A 23,884-nucleotide genomic window follows, 5' to 3' on the forward strand; every position below is an offset into this window, starting at 1 on the left:
TTCTTTTGTCAACTAAGCACACGTTTCTAAAGACTTTCAGATCCAGAAAGGCCTGGAAAATAAGGGATGGGGAGATGTGTGCTGCAGGGTGGGATGTGGACTGGATATTTGGGATGAAGAATGCTAAAGAATAGGAAGCAGGCTTTTGTCCTTCCCTTTATTCTGGTGCTCGCCTCTCCATCTAAGACAGCTGCCAAGAATACCAAGGAGACCATGCAACAAAGGAGCCACAAAGTCTGATGCTGGCCAAAAGCTCTGGACCAAAGATGAAGTTTAGAGTAGAATATTTAAGAGGTAGCCAAGGGTAATGCTTCTGTATTGAACGGCAGAAGAGAGTCTAGATAACCTGGCATTTCTATCAGGCATTCTTTTGTCTCTTGCAGGATTTATTTGAGATTCAAGGACATAAAGCCTCAGGTCACTATATGAAATCCATGTGTGCCTGTCATCAAACTCCATTTTAGTGACTTATTTATCTCTGCTTTTGGAGAAAATGAACCGGATCATCTTGCTTCATGTTAAATACATACTCACAAAAGTTGAATGTTTAAGCATTTTACTTGTAGTCTATGTGGCAGATTTAAATGACCTCATTCAGCTCTGTTTCTAGAAAGAGGTTTATGCATAAAAGGGGGTGCCACACCCAAACTGAGATATGTTCTATTCTGGACTGCGCTATGTGAAATGACACTTACCTCCTGTTATGGGCTGAACTTTTGTGTCCCTCCAAACACCTATGCTGAAGCCCTATCTCCACAAGGGTGTTTGGGGATGTAGGGCCTTTGGAGATAATCAGGTTCAGAGGAGGTTTTAGGGCAGATTCCTCATGATGGGATCAGTAACCTTATAAGGAAAGAATAGTTCTCTTTCTTTTCCTCTCTCTCTCTGCCATGTGAAGATTCAGCAAAAAGGCAGCTATCCACAGAGACAGTGCTCACCAGAATCTGACCTTGCTGGAACTGTGATCTGAGACTTCCCAACCTCCAGAATGAAATAAATGTCTGTTGTTTTAAGTCATCATCTGTGTTATTTTCTTCTAGAATCTGGAGCTAAGACACCTGCGATATTTACTTTGTCTACTGGGACAGGGTTTTTAAATGATGGATGCATCTCCCTTGTTTAAGAATTGATTCTTAGTTGTGTGTGAAGGGGGTTTTATGACAACCACAGAAATGTTAATTGCGAATAAGTGACTGAACACAACTAAGGAATTTACTCTGTATAATTTTCCAACTGATTTTCTCAATTTCAGCAACCAGTAATATGTAGGCATGAGAACAGCGAGATTCTGGCATTAATTCCCCATTGCTTTCGCTAATGGGTCGGGGAAAATGTTTGGGGCAGAGTCTGTCCTAGTTCTGGTTTGAGTACTTCCAACGTCTAAGCCCTGCTGTGGTCCTGCTCTTTCTTGGATCTCCCACCGATCTGCTTTTGATTTGCACATCCTATCTATTACCTAGATTAGTCCAAGCTAAGTAGACATTAGGGACGATTGGAAAATTGGAGCATTCAGTCAGTCTCTCAGTCTAAAATCTTACTTTATTTATTTATTTATTTTTGCCTTTTTAGGGCTGCACCCACAGCAATATGGAGATCCCCAGGGCTAGGGGTTGAATCAGAGCTGTAGCTGTCAGCCTACACCACAACCACAGCAATGCCAGATCCAAGCTGCATCTGTGACCTACACTACAGCTCACGGCAACACTGGATCCTTTAACCCAATGAGTGAGGCCAGGGATTGAACCTGTGTTCCAATTTCCAATGAACCATGATGGGAACTCCTAAAATTACTTTTTAAAAAACTAATATCCTACTCATATAGAGTAAAAGTCCAGTCTTTAAAACACAGTCTTCATCTTTTCTATTGCTGTTGCTCTTGGGATTTTCTTTTCTTAACGTCTAATTCCACAAATTTATAAAATGCTGGAGGTACAACTTCTTCCAACATAAACAAGCTCTGCAAAAATGTCTGCTGTAACATGGCCCCTGAACATTTTGCAGTTTCTATCAGTGTCCTCCAAGCATTTTCAGGGAGGTGTTTCATTGATCCATATGGCTTTTGGTGGGTAGAAAACAATTTGGGTTTGAATGTTACCAGGGACAATCTTAGGGTTGGCTTAGGAATCATCTACCTTGTGGCTGCTGCCTCTGCCTGCTTGCTGCCTCCTGGAGTTTTACTGTTTGAATATTATACTTCTGCTTTTGTGCGGGTTACGTATGCATAACAGGTCTCATTGTGACTATATGCTCTGGTAGTGTATAAACATTTTTCTCATAGCCATATTAAATCCTTCTGGTAATAACAAATACATAGCCAGTAAGAAGCAAAAGCAGAAAGTGATATAAAAAGAGGAAAAAAGAATTCTATGATATTTTAAATCATAATACTAATCCTCCTCCAATTTTAATCCAACAAATTTATCAGCTCCTTTGTATAAACATTCTTTCATTCAGCAAATATTTATTGATTCCCAATTAAACATTGAATTAGAAGTACAGAGATAATTTAAGTCCTGGGTTCTACCCTCAAGTTTCCCACATTCCAGTGACAGAAACAAGTATGTACAAATAATTAAAACACAGTGCTGTGGCAGAGATATGACAAAATGGTAAGGGAACACAGAGCAGGGACCCATTTGTTAGCCTAGTGTGGCCAATGATTGCTTCCCAAAGGAGGCAACATTTAAACTGAGTCTTGATGTTTTGACAGGTAGTGAGGGTGAAGAAGCATTCAAGGCAGAGGAAAAAGCATTATTATTTGAGCCATATGAAATTGACATTTTTAATGTCAAAATCAGTTAAATAGCAGCAATTCCAGATGGTTCAGCCCAATACAAAACCACTAAGATTTGAAAGAGCAAAGGTTATTTGTGAGAGTATATAGATGAGAGGAGGTAATTTTGAGCAGCTTAATAAGTGCCAGATTAAGGAGTCTGGATTTTATTTGTAAGCAATTGGGAATCGTAAAAGGTTTTGACCAATGGATTTATATGTCAAGTTCTATATTTTATAAAGTGTGAATAATGGGTCAGAGAGAGCAGGATTCTGTTTCGGGGCTGTGGTATCAGTCCAGATAAGAGATAATGAGGCTTCAGCCTAGACAGTGACAGTAAGATTGGAGAGAAAGAAACAGAATGTTGTAGGATGGAGAATTTTAGGACTTGTCAATCAAGCAGATGTGGAGGATGAGAGAGGAGTTGAGAATGGCAGGATTTGCAGTTTGAGCAAAAGAGTGGATGGTAGACAGAAATAGACAAGGAAAAGAGCAAAGGTTTGGACCTCTGGGAAAAATAGATAATAAATTCAATTCTGAACATTTGAATTTTAAAAAAAGGGGTTAGCATTCAGGAAAAAGGTTAGTCTGTTTGTGGCTGAAGGTTTGGACACAAGGATATAGATGAAATCCCCTTAGATTAGCAGATAGATTTGAAAGATCAGAAGAGGACCCTGATATTATGCCAATGTTAAAATGAAGGCAGAGAAAGAACAGACCATTTATAAGACTGAGAAGGTGCAGAAAAGTTGGGAGAGGTATGCATTTGAAAGAATTTTCCTGGGAGACCAAGTAAGAGAGGATTTTTGAGGATAGAGTCATTAATAATTACTATAGTTTTCTGGGAAATTTATGTTTGGAGGTACCCTGAGAATATATCAGGTATCATAATGTTCAGCTTAGTAGAGGGAGAACCAATATTAAAAATTTCTGGGAAAACTTCAGACCCTAGATATTAGAGAAATGTAGATATTTCAGTCCTAAGGATTTTTTAAAAATTTAAACTTTTGCATGCAGTATTATACATAATGGCTGTAATCATATATAGTTCTAGCTATGTCAAAGTTCCTGTCTTATGCTTCTCCTTTTGCCTTTCTAAACACACAATCACATATACACACTCCAAACTCATCCTTTTCTCTGGGGAGTTCTATATGCTTTACAGATGTTGCATAATGCATCTTCTACATTCAATGCTGTGTTGTGGATAGAAATAAGTTAAAGGGATGTTGGAAACTAAGGTAAATGGATGTTGAGAGACTTGCCATGTGTTAACTTCAGATGAAGCATAAATTCCCCAACTGAAATTCTCAAGGCAATCTTTACCTCAAGGAGAAAGCCTAGATTGAGAGGAAACTATATTTTGAGTGTCTTTGCCTCTGCAGCATGAAGAGGCAGGGAAGAGTGACTAAAAGCTGCAGTTCAACTACTTAAAATTAAGACTTAATTCTTCTATAGAAGCTGCTAGTGAACACTAAAAGGAAGCAATCATTAATTTGCTGTATAAATTTAAGATACATTGGATGGATCAAAATTTTGAAAAGCTACCATTGAGCTCAACAGATGTGATGATCAAGAGTCAAGGATGGTTCAGAGTTCTTTGATAATACCTTAAGACAGCCTCAGGATTCCCAGTTATCTGCCCAATTACTTGCACTAGTTAAAGTAAATGCAAGTCTTTTTTGTGCACAGGATATTTCATTCTGGCCTTTGTAAGTCTTTAGGCAGTATCTCAGCTGCTGTTATTGCCCCTACAGCAACCCCAGAGTCAGTTAAAATCTAAAGCCAAGCTGCTTCCCCACACACTGTGTCACATTTACCCAGTAACTAAAAGATGTAGCAAGAGTGAAAGTCTGAAAATCTTTCAGCTTTAAAAATAAACAGCTGCTGATGGAGTTCCCGTTGTGGCGCAGGAGAATCAAATCCACCTAGGAACCATGAGGTTGCAGGTTCCATCCCTGGCCTCGCTCAGTGGCTTAAGGATCTGGTGTTGCCGTGAGCTGTGGTGTAGGCTGGCAGCTATAGCTCCAATTAGACCCCCAGCCTGGGAATCTTCATATGCCGTGGGTGCGGCCCTAAAAAGCAAAATAAATAAATAAATAAATAAATACAGCTGCTAAACACAGCAGCAAAGTATGAATGATGATACTGACATGGTTCCTGTTATCCTGCATTAATCAGCATTAGATTGGAGGCTCTCCTAACTGTGGATCTTCTGAGACCAAGCTGCACAGGCATGAAGTTTTAGTAGATTCTCCAAGTGTATTAATAGGAGAGGCAGAAAGAGACACATTGGGTCTGTTGAGTGGCTTTTAGGTAGTTGACAAATAATAGTTGTATTTAAAAGGAATTAACAATAAATGTTTGAATGTTGTAAGAACAATAGATTCAAAGAATAAATGTCCTTAAACTTTGCTGTAGTGTATAACCTTTATTATTTGAGTCTTAGAATTACTTAAACTATAAATATATTAAACTATAGAGAAATTAAATTTCAGGTCATTTCATAACCATATCCACCTCATTATCTCCTTTCACACACATATGAAATATTACTTTTATAATTGGAAGTGTGTATCTGCTTTTAGATTTTCTCCAAACTCAGGTTTAAGTAAAATTTCTTATGTATAGCTTCTATATACTTTTTTTTCCCCTTACACTCTAATGGTACTTTCTCTGCATTTTTCTTGATCTTGTTTTTCTGATTCTTCTCTTTTGCCTTTTTTCCTTTGCAACCTTTACCTCAATTCTTCTGATTTTTAATCAGGTGCCCCACTCCTTCCTCTCATTTTTTTTCCTTCTTTAAATCTCTTTCCAGCTTATTTTTCTCTTGGTTTTGTCTTGCCTTCAGTTGTCACTTTTCTCTTTGCCTTCTTGTCCTTTCCCCTGTCTTTGCCCACTTATATGCAGTTGACAAGAGCTAGAAACAACATGATTCAGTAACTTGTCACATGGGTTATTAATAGTGGATATCCACACCTAGTGGTATTTAAGGCCAGTGCTCTTTTGACATGGCTCTTGGGTATTAAAACCAACAATAAAGCAACTCTTTATGTCCACTACAGAAAATACAGGTGTCACCTAACTACATTCACAACAGAAAACTGAAAAATAAGATCTTTGATCTCCAAAAGCTCAGAGAAAAAAATACTTTTTATCAAGTTGACACAATAAAAAAGTGGAACAGAGTGCTTTGAAGACCGTGGGAGAGAGAAAGGTTTGATGCTCATAGATGTGTGAGCATCTCTTTCTCCCTCTGTTAACTATTTGGGAGAAATTCATTCACATCTATTCCAGTCTGTAAAGAATCTCTGTGGGGCTATAAATTCTTCCATACTGTGGCATTTGTCTTCACAATATCCTGGCGACCTGGGAAAACAGATGTGCATGGAAGGCTGGTGATGTTGAGGAAGCAGAACTGGCCCTGGTTTCATTCCCTTCTCTTGCCACCGTCTTATTTCATCCCCGGTTTTCACTCTTTTGCACTCACCATATATGTCATTCCAGTTCGTTCTCCATCCTGGTGCCAAAGAAATCTAAAATACAGCTCCTCTATTCAAGAAGTATGAACTGAAATTGTAGTTAGTAGTTACCTAATTTGTACAACAATGTGTTAGTAATAGCTCGCGTATCAACTTTACACAGTTGTCATAAGGATCCAAATGAGATAATGTATGTCAAAAAGTCATGAACAGTCAAGTCCTTTAACATCTAAAATATTGTAACTGTGGATTCCCCTAACAGACAAGTCCAAACTGAGGTCTACTGGGCCAGTCCTCAGGTTCTGCTGTACTAACCTCCTCTTGGAGTGCTGCATTTTGTTCACATGGACCGTCTTTCAGCTCCCAGGGAAACTCTGGTCTCACTTGCCCTCAGGACCTCTGCGTATTTTTTTTTTTTTTGCCTAAAACAACACAACTCCTAACACCTCTTAATTTTTTTGATCTAGCTTTATTGGGATATGATTGATATATGACATTGTATAAGTTTAATGTATTGATTTGATGCACTGAAATGTTAAAAATGATTACCACTCTAGTGTTAGCTAACACCCCCCATCCTGTCACATAAATTACCATTTCTTTTTTGTGATGAGAACATTTAAGACTAGTCTTTCAGAAACTTTGAAGTATATAATGCAGTATTGTTGACTCTAATCACTATGCTATATATCTGCAGAACTTTTTAATTTTCTAACTTCAAGTTTATACTCTTTGACCAAATCTCCCCATTTCTCCCAGCCCTCATTAACCATCATTCTACTTGATTTCCAAGGGTTCACCTTTTTTTTTTTTTTTTTTTTTGGTTCCATATGTAGTGACAGCATACAGTATTTGTCTTACTCTATCTGGCTTAACTTGCTTGGCATGATGTCCTCAAGCTCCATCCATGTTGCAGCAAATGGCAGGTTTTCATCCTTTCTGATGACTGAATAACATTCCTTTGTATATAATTATACCATCTCTTTATCCATTCATTTGTAAACAGACAGGTTATTTCCAGGTTATTTCCATGAATCATACATACGGCAATGATCATGAGGGTGCAGATAACTCCTCAAGGTTCTGTCTCATTTCCTTTGGATACATACACATACATATGAGGAACGCCCATACTATTTCCATAGTGGCTGTACCAATTTACATCCCACCAGTAGTGCACAAGGGGTTGCTATTCTCCAAATTCTTGGCAACATTTGTTTTTTTTTTTTTTTGATGGTAGCCATTCTAATGGGTATGAAGTGATGACTCATCATAATTTTGGTTTTCATTTCCCTAATTATTAGTGATGTTAAACATGATTTCACATATGTGTTGACCATCTGTGTGTCTTCTTTGGGAAAATGTCCACATAGATCCTCTGCTCATTTGTTAATTAGATTATCTGATTTTGCTTTTGAATTATACAAGTTCTTTTTTGTTTTTGGCCACACACATGGCATGTGGAAGTTCCTGGGCCAGCAATCAAATCCATACCAGTGGCCCAAGCCACAGCAGTGACAACACCATACCCTTAACCTGATGAACCACCAGGGAACTTCTAAAGTTCTTTATATTTTTTGGATATTAGCCTTATATCAGCTACATGGTTTGCGAGTATTTTCTCCCATTCTGTAGGTTGCCTTTTCATCTTGTTGATGGTTTCCTTTGCTGTGGGGAAGCTTTTTAGTATAATGTAGTTCCATTTATTTTTGCCTTTGTTGTTTGTACTTTTGGTGTTATATCTTAAAAAATTGTTGCTAAGACCAGTGTCAAGGATCTGTTTTCCTGTTTTCTTCTAGGAATTTTACAGTTTTGGGTCTTACATTTAAGTTTTTAATCCATTTTGAACTGATTTTTTTTGTGAGTGGTGTAAGGTAGGGGTCGAATTTCACTTTTTTGTGTAATGTTTTCCCATTTCCCCAGTGCCATTCATTGAAGAGGCTGTTTTTTTTCCTCACCTGGTAATCTTGGCTCTCTTATCAAATATTTGTTGTCATATATACAGAGGGTTATTTCTGGGCTTTCAATTCTGCTCCACTTACGTATATGCCTGTTTTTATACCAATACCATATATATATATTTTTTGTCTTTTTAGGGCTTCACCTGTGGTAAATGGGGGTTCCCAAGCCAGGGGTCGAACTGGAACTGTAGCCGCTGGCCTATGCCACAGCCACAGCAACACAGGATCTGAGCCACGTCTGCGACCTACACCACAGTTCACGGCAATGCTTGATCCTTAACTCACTGACCAGGACCAGGGATGGAACCCAAGTCCTTATGGATGCTATTCACATTCATTTCCACTGAGCCACAATGGGAACTCTGCCAATACCATAATGTTTTGATTACTATTGCTTCATAATAGTATAGTTTGAAGTCAGGAAGTATAATTCCTCCAGTTTTGTTCTTCTTTCTTAAAATTTTTGGTTGATTTTTTAATTTTTTTATTAAAGTATAGTTGATTTACAGTGTTGTGTCAATTTCTGCTGTGACCTAGTCATACACATACATATATACATTCTTTTCTCAGATTATCTTCCGTCATGTTCTTTCACAAGACATTGGATATAGTTACATATGGGATACAGTAGGACCTCATTACTTATCCATTCTACTAACCCCAAACTTCCCATCCATCCCACCCCCTCCCCCTTGGCAACCACAAGTCTGTTCTCTTTGTATGTGAGTCTGTTTCTGTTTTGTAGATAGGTTCATTTGTGCCACATTTTAGATTCCACATATAAGTAATATCATATGGTATTTGTCTCTCTCTTTCTGATTTACTTCACTTAATATGAGAATCTAGTTGCATCCATGTTGCTGCAACAGCTTTGTTCTTCTTCCTCAAGATTGCTTTGACCATTTTAAGGTCTTTCATGGTTACATATGAGTTTTGATCAAAAAAGTTTGGTACCTACCACCTTTTTAGAAAGTGTTTCCCTACTCTTTCATAGTATCATGTTTGTTTCCTTCCTAAAACTTCTGTCACTATTGCAAATCTGTCATTGTTTTATTTGCTGCTCCTTACTTATTTATTGCCAGCTTCCCACACTAAATTATGAGCTTCCTGAGAGAAGCCACCTTGTCCATCTGGCTCACCATTGTATTTATAGCATGTGCTACAGTGTCTGGTACAGAATAGGTATCAAATAAATATTATGAAAATAAAAGGATGAGTTAAATTTTTTTTGTTTAGCAATACTAATCAGGTATGTTTCATAATTTCTACCCAATAAGGATTCTAGCCAGCCTGGCTGCCATATCATCCCCATGAGCCATATTTAGTTTTGCACCTTTGTTCTTGTACTTCCTTTTGCCTTGAATGAGCCTCTCTTCCCGTGCAGTCAAAATCTTCTCCATAATTAAAACCTTTAATCATCCCCTGTGATTAAAGTGTCTCACATACTCTCACACTGAGATTTTCCTACTCTATCCATCTAGATCCTTCCTACTTGGAGTACTTATTTTTACCTCTACATTTTAAAGTGCATTCATTTTTGCAAGTTAATCTTTTAGAGCATTTAATCTCTCTTTTTAAATCATGAAACTAGAGTATTTGAGGGCTAGGATCATATATTTATATACACATATTTTTTTCTTTATATCTTATATCTCCTCCCCCTAACAGCCTTGGTTTATCCTCCCCTCACCCTCTCTCTCTCACACACGCGCATACATGCACACACAAACATGCATGCATACATCTCACCTTAGTAGCAAATAGCAGACTCGTAACAAATAGCCATTGAAAAACTGCTAGGGGAGTTTGTTGTGGTTCACTGGGTCAAGGACCCAGTGTTGTCTCTTTGAGGATATGGGTTCAATCTTAGGCCTCACTCAGTGGGTTAAGACGTGGGTCAGATCCAGCGTTACCATGGCTGTACTGTAGGCCTCAGCTGCAGCTCTGATTGAACCTCTAGCCTGGAAGCTTCCATATGTCATAGGGAGCAGCCATAAAAAGAAAAAAAGAAAAAATTGTGAGGGAGGTTTTGGGTAGGCAGGACATACATCTGGGTGAAAATAGGGGTCCTTCATGAACTTTCATCTCATAATTGTAGGAAAGAGGATAGTAGTGGGAACTGAGACCCATTATGTATGCTTCATTATAATACTTTGTTATAAAAAAGGGACAATTCCTGTACAAAATTAGGAATAATTGCCTAATGAATCCCAGATTTACGAAGCTGTTTTGAGTATTTCATGCTGAAGTGAAAGAGACTTACTGTTATAGTATTATGATACTTTTTATGTCTAATGATTTTAAAAAGATACACATTAAGGAAGATTTGTATTTCAATAGTTAAGGATAACTGCAATGGTATCTGTTTATCTATATGGCTGGATTTAAATTTCAAACTCCATTCCACTGGACATGAATGCTAAGAATTATTTAATTGATTAAATGTGAAATGTAAAATTATTCAGAGATAAGGTGTTATAACTTCCTATTTTGCTATTATTGATAACAGCTCTAGAATATGCTTTGCTGGGAAATGAATCTCAGTTTGACTTCTTGAATTCCACGAGAATATACAATATTCAGTTTTCCTAGGTTAGTCTTACAAAATATGTTTAATATTTAATAATAGTCACAGAGAAAAATACACATTCTTTCGTGTAATCCATTTGGGTTGACTAAAAATTATTGGAATAGGAAAATCTTATTATTTTTTATGATTATTTAAATAAATCTCACTAGTAGCTGTGGTATATTCTGTAATTTGTCTCCCTGATCATCCATTCCAAACTGTCCTCTCTTTTGCTTCTTCTATTATAAAAGTTGAAAAGTCACTCACTTTATCTAACCGCCTTCTGGACAGGAATGGCCCTGAGACATAATGCTCCCCATTGAGTTCAAGGGGAAGTTTGCCAAGAGGCACCTTCTTTTGCGAGGGGGGGCAGGGGGCAGTCATGACTTGTGGAATTTCCCAGACCAGGGGTTGAACCTGCACTATAGCAGTAACCAAAGCCACAGCAGTGACAATGCCAGATCCTTAACCTGCTGAGCCATTGGAGAACTCCAGGGACCTTCTTTTCAGAATAAAAAGACAAAACTTTATTGAAGAGATTCAGGTGTCTTGAGTGCAGCAGTCAATTTGTGACATAAGGTATAAACATGGAGATAACCGTCTACAAGCTAAGGATATAGGGGGCAGAAAAAGGAAGTGAGTCAGGTCTCTAATGCCATCACTGAATAACACACCACACTAGCTCAAGACTGCAACTGCAGGACTTTTTTTTTGGGGGGGGGGTCTTTTTGCCATTTCTTGGGCCACTCTCGAGGCATATGGAGGTTCCCAGGCTAGGGGTCAAATTGGAGCCATAGCCACTGGCCTACACCAGAGCCACAGCAACGCGGGATCTGAGCTGCATCTGCAACCTACACCATAGCTCACGGCAACGCCAGATCCTTAACCCACTGAGCGAGGCCAGGGATCGAACCCGCCACTTCATGGTTCCTAGTCGGATTCGTTAACCACTAAGCCATGACAGGAATTCCGCAGGACTTTTTATATGAAATAAATTCTTTGGAATTTAAGCCACTCTTTCTGGAATACATTTTCTGGTATTTGCAGCTAAACACATCTGAACTGGTATACACATGGGTTCAGATTTAAATGAGATTGCACGGAGACTGTATTTAGTAAATGCAAATCAATAAACATTAGGAAACATTTAGTTTTATCTTTAAAACCCTAAAAATCTTAAGTCCCCTTTAAAATTAGTAATAGCAACCCTATCACTAGTAATGCTTTGTTGTAGTATAAATAGCTTGTACAATAAAATGTCATAGCAAATGTTTACAGGAAAGACTGAGCAATTCATATACTACTTCAGGCTCTAGACAAATGGTTGGAATTCCCTATTTTGCTGAATAATTTGAGAACAGAGGGACACATTTTATACATTTTTAAGTATGGCTATAATATGTTAATGTCTGTTCAAGTAACACTTTCACTCATTCATTCAATAGACGTGTTGGATTCCTATACATCTTTACTTTGGACAAGTCACAAAAATGCACAATCTCTTATTATACCATCTCACAAACTGTTAATTTTCTTTCTAAAGTAAGTAAAGACCTCCCATTTCACAGTAAAGATTTACCAATGGAATACTAGTACTATAATGCTTGATATTACTTACAGAAAATATGTCGTTGCATTTATTGCTTTCCTCTGAAACCTGAAAATAATTGCCAAAATAAATAAGTAAAAAAATGTTTATGATGGAGATGCCTTGTTTTCTATATTTTTTATTTAAATCATCAATGACCAAATTTCAGTCCTTCAACCAAGATGAGTAGGTAAATCTATATCCCAAAAAGAGATTTTACTTGTGGTACATCCCTAATATCTTTATATCCATATAGTTTTGTAGTTTAATTTCTACTAAATTAAGTTTATTTCACTTCCTACTGCATCCATTTTAATGGTCGATAGTTGATGTTACATCTCAGGTTATTTCTGTTTCTAAGATATGCCAAATCAATACTCAAATAATTTTCTGTTTTAAAAATTAATTTTTTTGATTAGGGTGATACATGTGTTTGATACACAATTTATTTATTTATTTATTTATTTGTCTTTTTTGTCTTTTTAGGGCCACACCCGTGGCATATGGAGGTTGCCAGGCTAGGATTCTAATTGGAGCTGTAGCTGCTGGCCTACACCACAGCCACAGCAATGGGGGATCCAAGCCGTGTCTGTGACCTACACCACAGCTCATGGCAACACCAGATCCTTAACCCACTGAACAAGGCCAGGGATCGAACCCGCAACCTCATGGTTCCTAGTCGGATTCACTTCCGCTGTGCCACGACGGGAACTCCTGATAAACAATTTAAAAGTGACAAAAGGATATACAGTGAAAAGTAGGTCTTCTTCATCTCTTCCTAGATACATAATCCCCCTTCTAGAGGCATCTGCTATTTCTGATACCTTGTGTAGTGTTACCTAAAGTTATTTTAAATTTCCTCTTTTATCTAATGAATACTTAAACAATTATAAGTATAAAAATGTTTTATAACTGAGGTAATTGCCTTGGTAAATTTAGTTTTGCTAAAATTAAATTTTTGTTTCATGTTTCAACAGTGCTAGGATAGTTAAGGATAACCTGCTAAAGATTAGTACAGAGATAAACATTCTAAGCAGAGGCAAAGTTCTAAGATCAACACTGAATAAATACTATTTAAGGAAAATAACTGAGGTGTTTTATTATTCAGATTTGCTAAATGTACATAAAGAAAATGACAAAAGAGAGAAATCATATCAAATCATAAAGAGTTGATTATTGAAAGTTAAAAGGCCGAGTATGTTTTCATTTATGCAGTTCTTCAAACAAGAACTGGGGATCTGTCTTATAAAGCTGGTGAGATTTTTATGTTCTTCATTGGTAAATGAAGGTGTGATTTGTAATATGGTTTAATGAGGCATTTAGAGATGCATTTTTTCTTTTCTTTTTTTTAACATGTACACATTCTATTTTCACACATTATCATGCTCCAACATAAGTGACTAGACATAGTTGCCGGTGCTACACAGCAGGATCTCATTGCTAATCCATTCCAAAGGCAATAGTTTGTATCTTTCAACCCCAAGCTCCCCAACCACCCCACTTCCTCCTCTTCCGCCTTGGCAACCACAAGTCTATTTTGCAAGTCCATGATTTTCTTTTCTGTGGAAAGGTTCACTTGTGCCTTATATTAGATTCCAGTTATAAGTGATATCATATGGTTCTTATCTTTCTCTTTCTGACTGACTTCACTCAGTATGAGAGTCTCTAGTTCCATCCATGTTGCCGCAAATGACATTATTTTGTTCTTTTTTATGGCTGAGTAGTATTCCATTGTGTATATATACCACATCTTCCTCATCCAATCATCTGTCAGTGGACATTAGGGTTGTTTCCATGTCTTGGCTATTGTGAATAGAGCTACAATTAACATGTGGGTGCATGTGTCTTTTTTAAGGAAAGTTTTGTCTGGATATATGCCCAAGAGTGGGATTTCTTTGGGAACAGAACAATAGAGAACTTTTAGAGGATGTGCCTGGGAAGGAGAAGAGAAGCTGGAAGCAAGGGAAAAGGATACACTTAACTCCTACATACACAACTAGAGAATGCTCCTCTCACAAAATCACTAGATTCTCCAATAACAGTAAAGAGTGGGGGAACAGAGGTGAAGTATTTTTTAACTTTCACAGAACTCTTCTCTCAATAGCCCCAAATGTTCTGAGTCTGCTAACAAGGAACAACTCAGATGATTTAATTCAAGCCATATTCTTGCAGTTTGCCAAGTATATTTCAGTGAAGCTCAGGGGATGGCCCCACAGAGTACTGTACTTTAATAAAGCCTCTAAGAAGTGAAGCAGCCATTCTCTTCACTGGAACAGACTTCTGGAGTAAGAAACTAAGGGGTAACAAATGACTTATTGGCATCATGCAGGTGCCAGCAGAACCACAGAGGATCAATGCATCTGGACTATGGGTTTTAAATGCAACCATGTCATAGACTGATGTACCCAGATGACACCAAGAACTTTCAAATGAGAGATGATCATTGAGCTGGAATATTGGGCAGTGGACAGTCCCTAAACTGACTCATTAGGCACGAATGGATGCTCTGTCAAAGAATAATGACTTGTAGGATTTCCATTCTCGCTCTAATGCTTGATATTAATGACCTTTTAGGATGGTTGATATTACTGGAATTTCAGCTGCCACAAAGAAGGAAAACTCGTAAATGAATCAGTTTCTGAATGAAGGTAGAAATCTGGCCCTGAAAAGGAGGCAGAATGACAATTATAGGAAAATAAGAACTAGTATAGAACTGAAATATGGACTCAAGAAACAAAACTCTCTTACTATTTCTGCATTGAATCTAACAGGTTTTTTTTTTTTTTAAAAAAAAAAGAAGATTTATTTTATTGGAGATGGCAATGTCTAGGTGGCAGGCTTAAGCTTAACCAACAAATTAAATCCTTGGACAACACATTCAGCACATAGGTCTCCCACCCCACCCCACCCCTGCTGCAAAGATCTGAAATTTGAAATATGGCATAAAATACAGCACTTTTATTTTCACCAGTGCCTGCTTATGATGTATTAGCCTGTCAGAGGTGGGTCTTACTAATCATCCATGGGATATAGATTGCCATATGTCTGCAGCATGCAAGGCTCTGTGCTAAATGCTGCCATAGAGGATATTATAGCCTAGATAAGAGGTCAGCAAACTTTTTCTATAAAAGTCCAAGTAGTAAATTTTAGGCCATGCAGGCCAGATGGTTTCTATCGTGACTCTTCACCTCAGCCATTGTGGTACAAAAGTAGTCTAGAAGACATATATGTAAATGAGTATGGCTAATTCCCAAAAATCTGTATTTAGAGACACTGCAATTTGAATTTTGTGCAATTCTTTCACCACAAAATATTACTCTTTTGATTTTTTGAACCATTTTAAATAGTGAAAACCCTCTTAGCTCACAAGCTATACAAAAGCAGGGTTGGCCCATGGGCTGTAGTTTGTCACCTGCCTAGACTATTATCAGTGGAAGATAGTTGCCTTAAAGATGTACAAAGTTTCTGTAAGTCTGCAATGCTGAGAAGGATCTCTTTTAGTTGAAAACTGCATAAAGGAGATGGTATTTGAACTTACTTGAAAGGTGGCTTTTTAAATTTTTAAGTTAAAAATTTTTTTTAATTTTTCTTTTTAGGGCTATACCTGCAGCATATGGGGTTTACCAGGCTAGGAGTTGAATCAGAGCTGTAGCCTCTGGCCTATGCAACAGCCACAGGAATGCCAGATCCAGGCCAAGTCTGCGATCCAAACCACACCTCACAGCAACACCTTAACCCATGGAGTGAGGCCAGGGATTGAACCTATGTCCTCATGGATGCTAGTCATATTCATTTCCATTGAACCACGACGGGAAAATTTTTTTTTTACACTTACCTTCACTTATTTAATACCCATTAAGCTTATTCATAGCAAAATTTTAAATTCAAATAACCTATGAAAATGAACAAATACATTCCTGGATATTGGCCTTGCAGTGGTTATCATGTACTCCATGTTGTTTGTGGTTTTTTATTTTACTTTATTTTATTTTAATTTTTTAAATTGTTATTTCCCAATACAATTGTTTTTTCTACTGTACAGCATGGTGACCCAGTTACACATACATGTACACATTCTATTTTCTCACATTATCATGCTCCATTGTAAGTGGCTAGGCATAGTTCCTAGTGCTACACAGCAGGATCTCATTGCTAATCCATTCCAAAGGCAATAGTTTGCATCTATTAACCCCAAGTTCCCAATCCACCCCCTCCCTCCCACTTCCCCTTGACAACCACAAGTCTATTCTCTAAGTCCATGATTTTCTTTTCTGTGAAAAGTTTCCTTTGTGCCGTATATTAGATTCCAGTTATAAGTGATATCATATGGTATTTGTCTTTCTCTTTCTGACTGACTTCACTCAGTGTGAGAGTCTCTGGTTCCATCCATGTTGCTGCAAATGGTGTTATTTAATTCTTTTTTATGGCTGAGTGGTATTCCATTGTGTATATATACCACATCTTCCTAATCCAATCGTCTGTCAGTGGACATTTGGGTTGTTTCCATGTCCTGGCTATTGTGAATAGAGCTACAATGAACATGTGGGTGCATGTGTATTTTTTAAGAAAAGTTTTGTTTGGATGTATGTGCAACAGTGGGATTGCTGGGTCCTATAGTAGTTCTATGTATAGATTTCTAAGGACCTCTATACTGTTCTCCGTAGTGGTTGTATCAGCTTACATACCCACCAACAGAGCAGGAGAGTTCCCTTTTCTCCATACCCCCTCCAGCATTTGTTTTTTATATTGTGATAAAATCTACCCACTTAATAAAATTTGTGTCCAATCCTGTAGCGTTAAACATGGAGGCACAATATTGTACTGCAAAATCTTTATAATGTGTTCATCTTGCATAATTGTTACTTAAAGCCATTGACAGCACCTCCCCATTTACCCCTCTCTCCTGCCCCCAGCAACCATCATTCTACTTTCTGTTTGACTATTTTAGATATCTCAAATTAGTGGAATATAGTAGTTATTTGTCTTTCTGGGATTGGCTTACTTCACTTAGCATAAAGTCATCTCAGTTCATCCATGCTGTGTCCCAAAGAATTGAAATCAGGATCTCACAGAGATATCTTTACTGCCATGGTCACTGCAGCATTATTCACAATAGCAAAGGTTCATAAACAACCGAAGTGTTCACTGACAAATCAGTGGGTTAAAACTGTGCCATCATCAATACATACAATGGAATATAATTCACCCTAAAAAAGGAGATCCTACCACATGAAGAATGAGATTTTAGTAGATGGGGTAGAGATTCACACTGGGCCATTTTTGATAGTAAAAGGGAGGGATGATAATTGTTACTCCAGGATAAAGGTATAACCCATGGGGGTTTCTGGCAAACCCACTGAGACCCCATTGGGACATGTGGTTTTCCTGGGAGGCTGAGCCTAAAGGGACCATGAGGCCGAGAGCCCTCAAGGGAGAGTTCATGGTGCGTTCAGTGAATGAAAAAGTCCAAGTTGGTTGAAGCACACTGAAGTGAATAGAGAGAAAAAAGCTAGGGAAGTAGGCTGGGTCTTGAGCTGGTTTGAATTTGCATGTTCTTAAACATAAATCTAAGACATTTGGAAACTAATAAATAGGTGCTGGAGAAGCACTGCAAATTTTAAAATAGTAAAGTGACAACACCTATCGTAATATCAGTGGTATTGGTGACATGCAGAATGGATTGGATCAGGCAGAGACTGTATGCAAGAGACTAGTTAAAGGAGACTAATTAAAGGAGACTAATTAAACTTCAGTAGTTTGAAGAGAAGAGAATGTGGACTGAGTCCAGGCAGTGGGAATAGAAAAGAAGGGGTGGTTGAAAGACACATCAGAGAGAAGGAATCAAGGGAACGTGTCAATTGAATATAAAAGATAAACTCAGAAGAAGGCAAAGTCAAAGACTTTGAGATGACTGTATGTATTCTGTATTTGCGGGTTAGAGATAGGAGGGAAAGGGAAATCTGAAGATGAATATATTGTTGGGATCCTATTCTTTTTTTTTTTTTTTTTTTTGCTTTTTAGAGGCACACCTTCGGCATATGGAGGTTCCCAGGCTATGCATCGAATCAGAGCTGTAACTGCCAGCCTACACCACAGCCACAGCAATGTGGGATCCAAGACAATCTGCAACCTACACCACAGCTCATGGTAACATTGGATCCCCGACCCACTGAGCAAGGCCAGGGATGGAACCTGTATCCTCATGGATACTAGTTGGATTTGTTTCTGCTGCACCGCAGTGGGAACTCCAGGATCCTATTCTTACTGTAATTTGTAAAAATAGACATAAGATAGCAATAATACTTCTGTAGTTTAACTTTTGAAAATGATATAATTCCAGGACATTTCAGTCTGAATCCAATTTTGACTAGCTTTCTGATGAATGTAAATGTGAGCAGCTTGTTTGGAAAAAGTTGGACTTTGATTTGGAGAGAGGGTAAGGGAGAGGAATGAAGTATATGTCTCTATAAACTATTCTTTCTGTCTTCTTTCTAGGACCCAGTGGGATGCAGCCCATTTTTAAACTAGTATAGTGGTTCTTAGTACTTACTATAAAACTTCAAAATGAACCCAGCTGAGGAAAAGGCACAGCTATGACAGGCCTCTAGCTAGAACATGGTTCAGAATGATTTTCAACCATGAGCTTGCATCACTCAGTTACCTCATCGCTCTTGAGAACCTTACAACTTACCCCAATTAAGTAGCTGGTTTTTAAAAATAACTCATTTTCTACAGGACACTGAGGATTGTAAAGATACCTTGAAATCAAAGAAGGAAATAATGATAAGGTGCTATAACTTATAAAAATTTGAGCAGCTTCTGCAGTGTTTCCTGACTCCCCAAATGGTGCCCAAGCTATATTTTATATTTTCTTCTTATTCAATTTTCCAATAATTTCCTAAGCAGTGATTGTTTTCCTGTAGGGAATATGTCTGAGAAAATGAGGAGAAATAGATGAGTTATTGGGAAAAATGACAGATAATTATAATTATCTGAAAGTACACATACATACCTCCTACACAACACACAACCTATTTTAAACAAAGAGGATCAAATCACTATAGGAACAAATTCAGAAATAAAGTTTCACCTAGAAAAACTTTCCTACTTTTTGAAACTCTTGACTTCTCCATAATTTTCACTTTTCGACATTCTTCCATGTTTAAATGAAATGAAATTAGCCAGTCTGGCCATGGGGTATTGTGAGCTATTTCTCAAAAGCAACGTTCCAGAAAAGCAAAGTAACTCTGAATACAGTGTTCTGCCTGGTCCCAGAGTAGATTCCCCAATGTCTCAAGGTGTAAATTACTAAGAAGTGCTATCCCACTGTGGTGACAGACTGCCGGGCTAAGGAGAGTAGGGGAGGGTTGCGTGGGTGCACAGTAGCCCTCTGGTGCTGTAGTGTGTCTTTGGCACCAATAAGAAAGAGAAATTGTGGTGTAAAACCCCATATGGAAACAAAACTATGATTGATGCCATTCAACAGGGCCAGTAGCCAAGGACCGTGGGTTTTACTTTTTAGAAATGTTCTTTAGGGCTCTGCTTCTTTCACTGTGCCCTGTTTTTTGAAACTGGTAAGTTTTTTTTTTATTCATCTTTCTAGTATGTTTACCTTTCCCTGCGCTTACTATATAATATGAGTAGAAAATATGATAATACTGTATAATATTGTCATTATAAACATGTACTATCATAGGTATTACAAACAATGTAAATACGTGGATATAAACATATTATAGATACACTATTACAGGATCCTGGCCAGCCTGGCTGCTGCTTCTGATTACATCCTTCTCTCTTCAGGAGTTATTACATACAAGGGCTTTGACAACTTCAGTTTTTCTAATAAAATCATACCAGTGTTCTAGTTTTCTCTCCTTTAGTTCCTTATCAAGGCATTCCTTATTGGCTATCATGCTATTTACCAACTTCCCTGACAGGAGGAGACCCTGATTTTGAGTAGAATGTGTCAAAATTCACATGAGCCAGACATTCTCCACACCCCCAAGCAGGTTTTGTCTTTTTATTATTCTCATAATTCTTAAGTCCAAATGAATTAAAATTCCAGGGTTGAAATTGTTTTCAAATAATTTTTTGTTTCTGAATTGACCATTGACCATTAGCTTTGTTTCTGAAGTGACCATTAGCTTTCTCTATGATAGTCATTTCCTATCATAAGGTAGAGTAATAAAGATGTATCTGGAGTTTTAGATTTGGCTAAGTTGAGTCTTTCTAGAAAATTGTAATCACATTAGAATAACTGAATGAAAAAGTTATACGTTGGAGACCTAGATATTTGTCTGCCTCTGTAACTATCTCCCTCTAATGGCTTTTACATAAGTCAACTTATCTTACTACCCCTAAAGCCTAAAGGAAGGAAACTCACAAAGTTACACATGTGAAAGCAATAAAGGTATCACAGGGCTTTATCGATGTGTGAGGGATTACCATGTCTGTTACTGTACAATTATAATTCATTATTATGACTAACATCACTAGAAATACTCTGTAACTTCAGTCTGCCTGTGCTAAAAGATTAGAGCATATCTGTATGTCCCCTAGAACAAGTTTTTGCTATGAAAATTCCCATGTGTATCTTTTAATCCTGTCAAATAGGTTGATCTTTTCTTTTGCTAATAGATACTTCATTAAGTTTCAAGAATTATTGTATTATTTCTTACTTTGAAGGCATAGCTTTGACCTTCTAGACTACTTATGAGCTGAACAAAATTTAATATTGGGTATAGGAAATACTTTATCTGAAAAATCTGAATATCCCTGCTGGATACTAGTTTGACTTATGATCCCTTAGAAAATAACTAAGTCTCTATAAGCCAAATTTTCTCTAAACTTCATTTCATAATACCTAGCTTACATAATAGCTGGGAACTTACAGTTAAGAGAAATTTCATTTTTTTAATGTATTATGGACATTGTTTTTCAAATAGTTGCAATTATGCTCCTTATAGAAAGTTTATATAGTTAATTCTTTATTTGATAATAGTACCTTTAAAATGTGCTTATAGAAAGATAAAGGAGAAATGGAGTAGTGGAAAAGGCTATTTTAAATATTACACATTGAGGAGGCATGAAGAGGAAAATCATAAAATCAAATAGCTTAAATTAACAATTGCAAATAAAAAATTGTCTCAATATCAGTGTACTCTAATCTCTAAAAGCATTTTACAAATACAGAATCAAGAGAGAATAAATACTAATGTCTGTGGGGATACTTCTTTAATCAAGGAACTGTAGCCACTTCCTTGCTGCTAAAATCTTTGCAGAAATACATCTGATCTATCTTTCAGAATTATTGGGTATGAAATGTCATATCACTGTTGCTATTGTCTTTCCCCCCCTTCCTATATTTTTTGCATTAAACAATAAATCATTTTGGACTCCTTTAAATTATTTATTCCTTTCTGTCTTTAGGAATTGTACAGATGTGCTGTGCTGCATGATCTTCATACTGTTCATTATTGGCTACATTCTTTTAGGACTTGTGGGTGAGTAAATATAGGTATAGACGATACTTAACATTTGCTAATGAAATAACTAAGTGCCACGTTTTAACATTAATCATTTCCTTCCAAAGGCCTTCTTATTGATTATTATATTTTGTGGAGGGAATATACCTCACCAGGACTCAGTGAGTAGCAGATATGATGGCAAATAAACACAAAGCAGTTTATTCAGAGACAAGCCTCAATTACTTAGGTAAATGCAATTATGCAGAATGAAGAAAAAAAACCTTATGGTTTTTTTTTTATAAATATTTTATTTATTTTATTTTTTTGTCTTTTTGCCGTTTCTTGGACTGTTGCCACAGCTCATGGAGGTGCCCAGGCTAGGGGTCGAATTGGAGCCGTAGCCGCCGGCCTATGCCAGAGCCACGGCAGCACGGGATCCGAGCCTTGATTGTGACCTACACCACAGCTCAGGGCAATGCCGGATCCTTAATCCACTGAGCAAGGCCAAGGCTCGAACCCTCAACCTCATGGTTCCTAGTCGGATTCATTAACCACTGAGCCATGACGGGAATTTCTTATGGTTTCTTTTTAATCATTTTTACTTTTGACATTTTTTTAAGCAGCTAATAATGTTTGTGTTGCTATTTACTAATAAGAACTAGGGCCTAGATAAATTTAAGTAGTATATGACCTTTCCTTTTAATAAACAAATTAAAAAGAATAATTATTAAGAATTTCACCAAATAATTCATCAACATGTAAGAAGTCCTATTGTCTTTGCCCTACCAGAAAGAGCTATCCTGTTGTTCATTGTTAGGGCAAATGTGGATAGTCTTTCTTTGGATTTTTTATTTTATTTTATTTTTATTTTTTAATTTTTTTTAATTTATTTTTTAGTGTTATTTCCCCCAACACACTTTTTTTTTTCCCCACTGTACAGCATGGGGACCCAGTTACACATACATATATACATAATTTTTTCTCCCATTGTCATGCTGTGTTGTATGTATCTAGACATAGTTTTCAGTGCTACACAGCAGGATCTCATTGTAAATTCATTCCATGAGCAATAGTTTGCATCTGTTCACCCCAAGCTCCCAATCCCTCCCACTCCCTCCCCCTCCCCCGGGGCAACCACAAGTCTATTCTGCAAGTCCATGGTTTTCTTTTCTGTGGAAAGGTTAATTTGTGCTGTATATTAGATACCATATATGAGTGATATCATATGGTATTTGTCTTTCTTTCTCTTTCTGACTTATTTCACTCAATATGAGAGTCTCTAGTTTCATTCATGTTGCTACAAGTGGCATTATGTCATTCTTTTTGTGTATATATACCACATATTCCTAATCCAATCATCTATCAATATACACTTGGGTTGTTTCCATGTCTTGGCTATTGTTAATAGTGCTGCAATAAACATGAGGGTGCACGTGTCCTTTTCAAGGAAAGTTTTGTCTGGATATATGCCCAACAGTGGGATTGCTGGGTCATATAGTAGTTCTATGTATAGTTTTCTAAGGTACCTCCATATTGTTTTCCATAGTGGTTGTACCAATTTACATTCCCACCAACAGTGCAGGAGGGTTCCCTTTTCTCCACGCCCCCTCCAGCACTTGTTATTTGGGGACTTATTAATGATGGCCATTCTGACTGGTGTGAGGTAGTATCTCATGGCAATTTTGATTTGCATATCTCAAATAATCAGGGATGTTGAGCATTTTTTCATGTGCTTGTTGGCCATCTGCATATCTTCCTTGGAGAAATGTTTATTCAGGTCCTTTGCCCATTTTTCCATTGGGTTGTTGGCTTTTTTTGCTGTTGAGTTGTATAAGGTGCTTCTATATTCTAGAGATTAAGCCCTTGTCCATTGCATCACTTGAAACTATTTTCTCCCATTCTGTAAGTTGTGTTTTTGCTTTCTTTTTGGTTTCCTTTGCTGTGCAAAAGCTTGTCAGTTTGATTAAGTCCCATTGGTTTATTTTTGCTCTTATTTCTGTTGTTTTGGGAGGCTGAGCTGAGAAAATATTCATGAGGTTGA

The 23,884-nt window shown here is 37.4% G+C and overlaps 1 protein-coding gene across 3 annotated transcripts in view; it reads left to right on the forward strand.

Annotated features, from left to right (window-relative positions):
- Positions 1-23,884, forward strand: part of SLC44A5 (solute carrier family 44 member 5) — a 414,665-nt gene that overhangs the window by 277,897 nt on the left and 112,884 nt on the right. For all 3 annotated transcript variants that reach the window (XM_047788626.1, XM_047788628.1, XM_047788627.1), the window contains exon 4: positions 21,806-21,879. In XM_047788626.1, the coding sequence (XP_047644582.1) occupies positions 21,806-21,879 (74 nt within the window). The remainder of the gene's footprint in view (positions 1-21,805; positions 21,880-23,884) is intronic.

Source organism: Phacochoerus africanus, chromosome 8, assembly GCF_016906955.1.
Source record: "Phacochoerus africanus isolate WHEZ1 chromosome 8, ROS_Pafr_v1, whole genome shotgun sequence".
Taxonomy (NCBI): domain Eukaryota; kingdom Metazoa; phylum Chordata; class Mammalia; order Artiodactyla; family Suidae; genus Phacochoerus; species Phacochoerus africanus.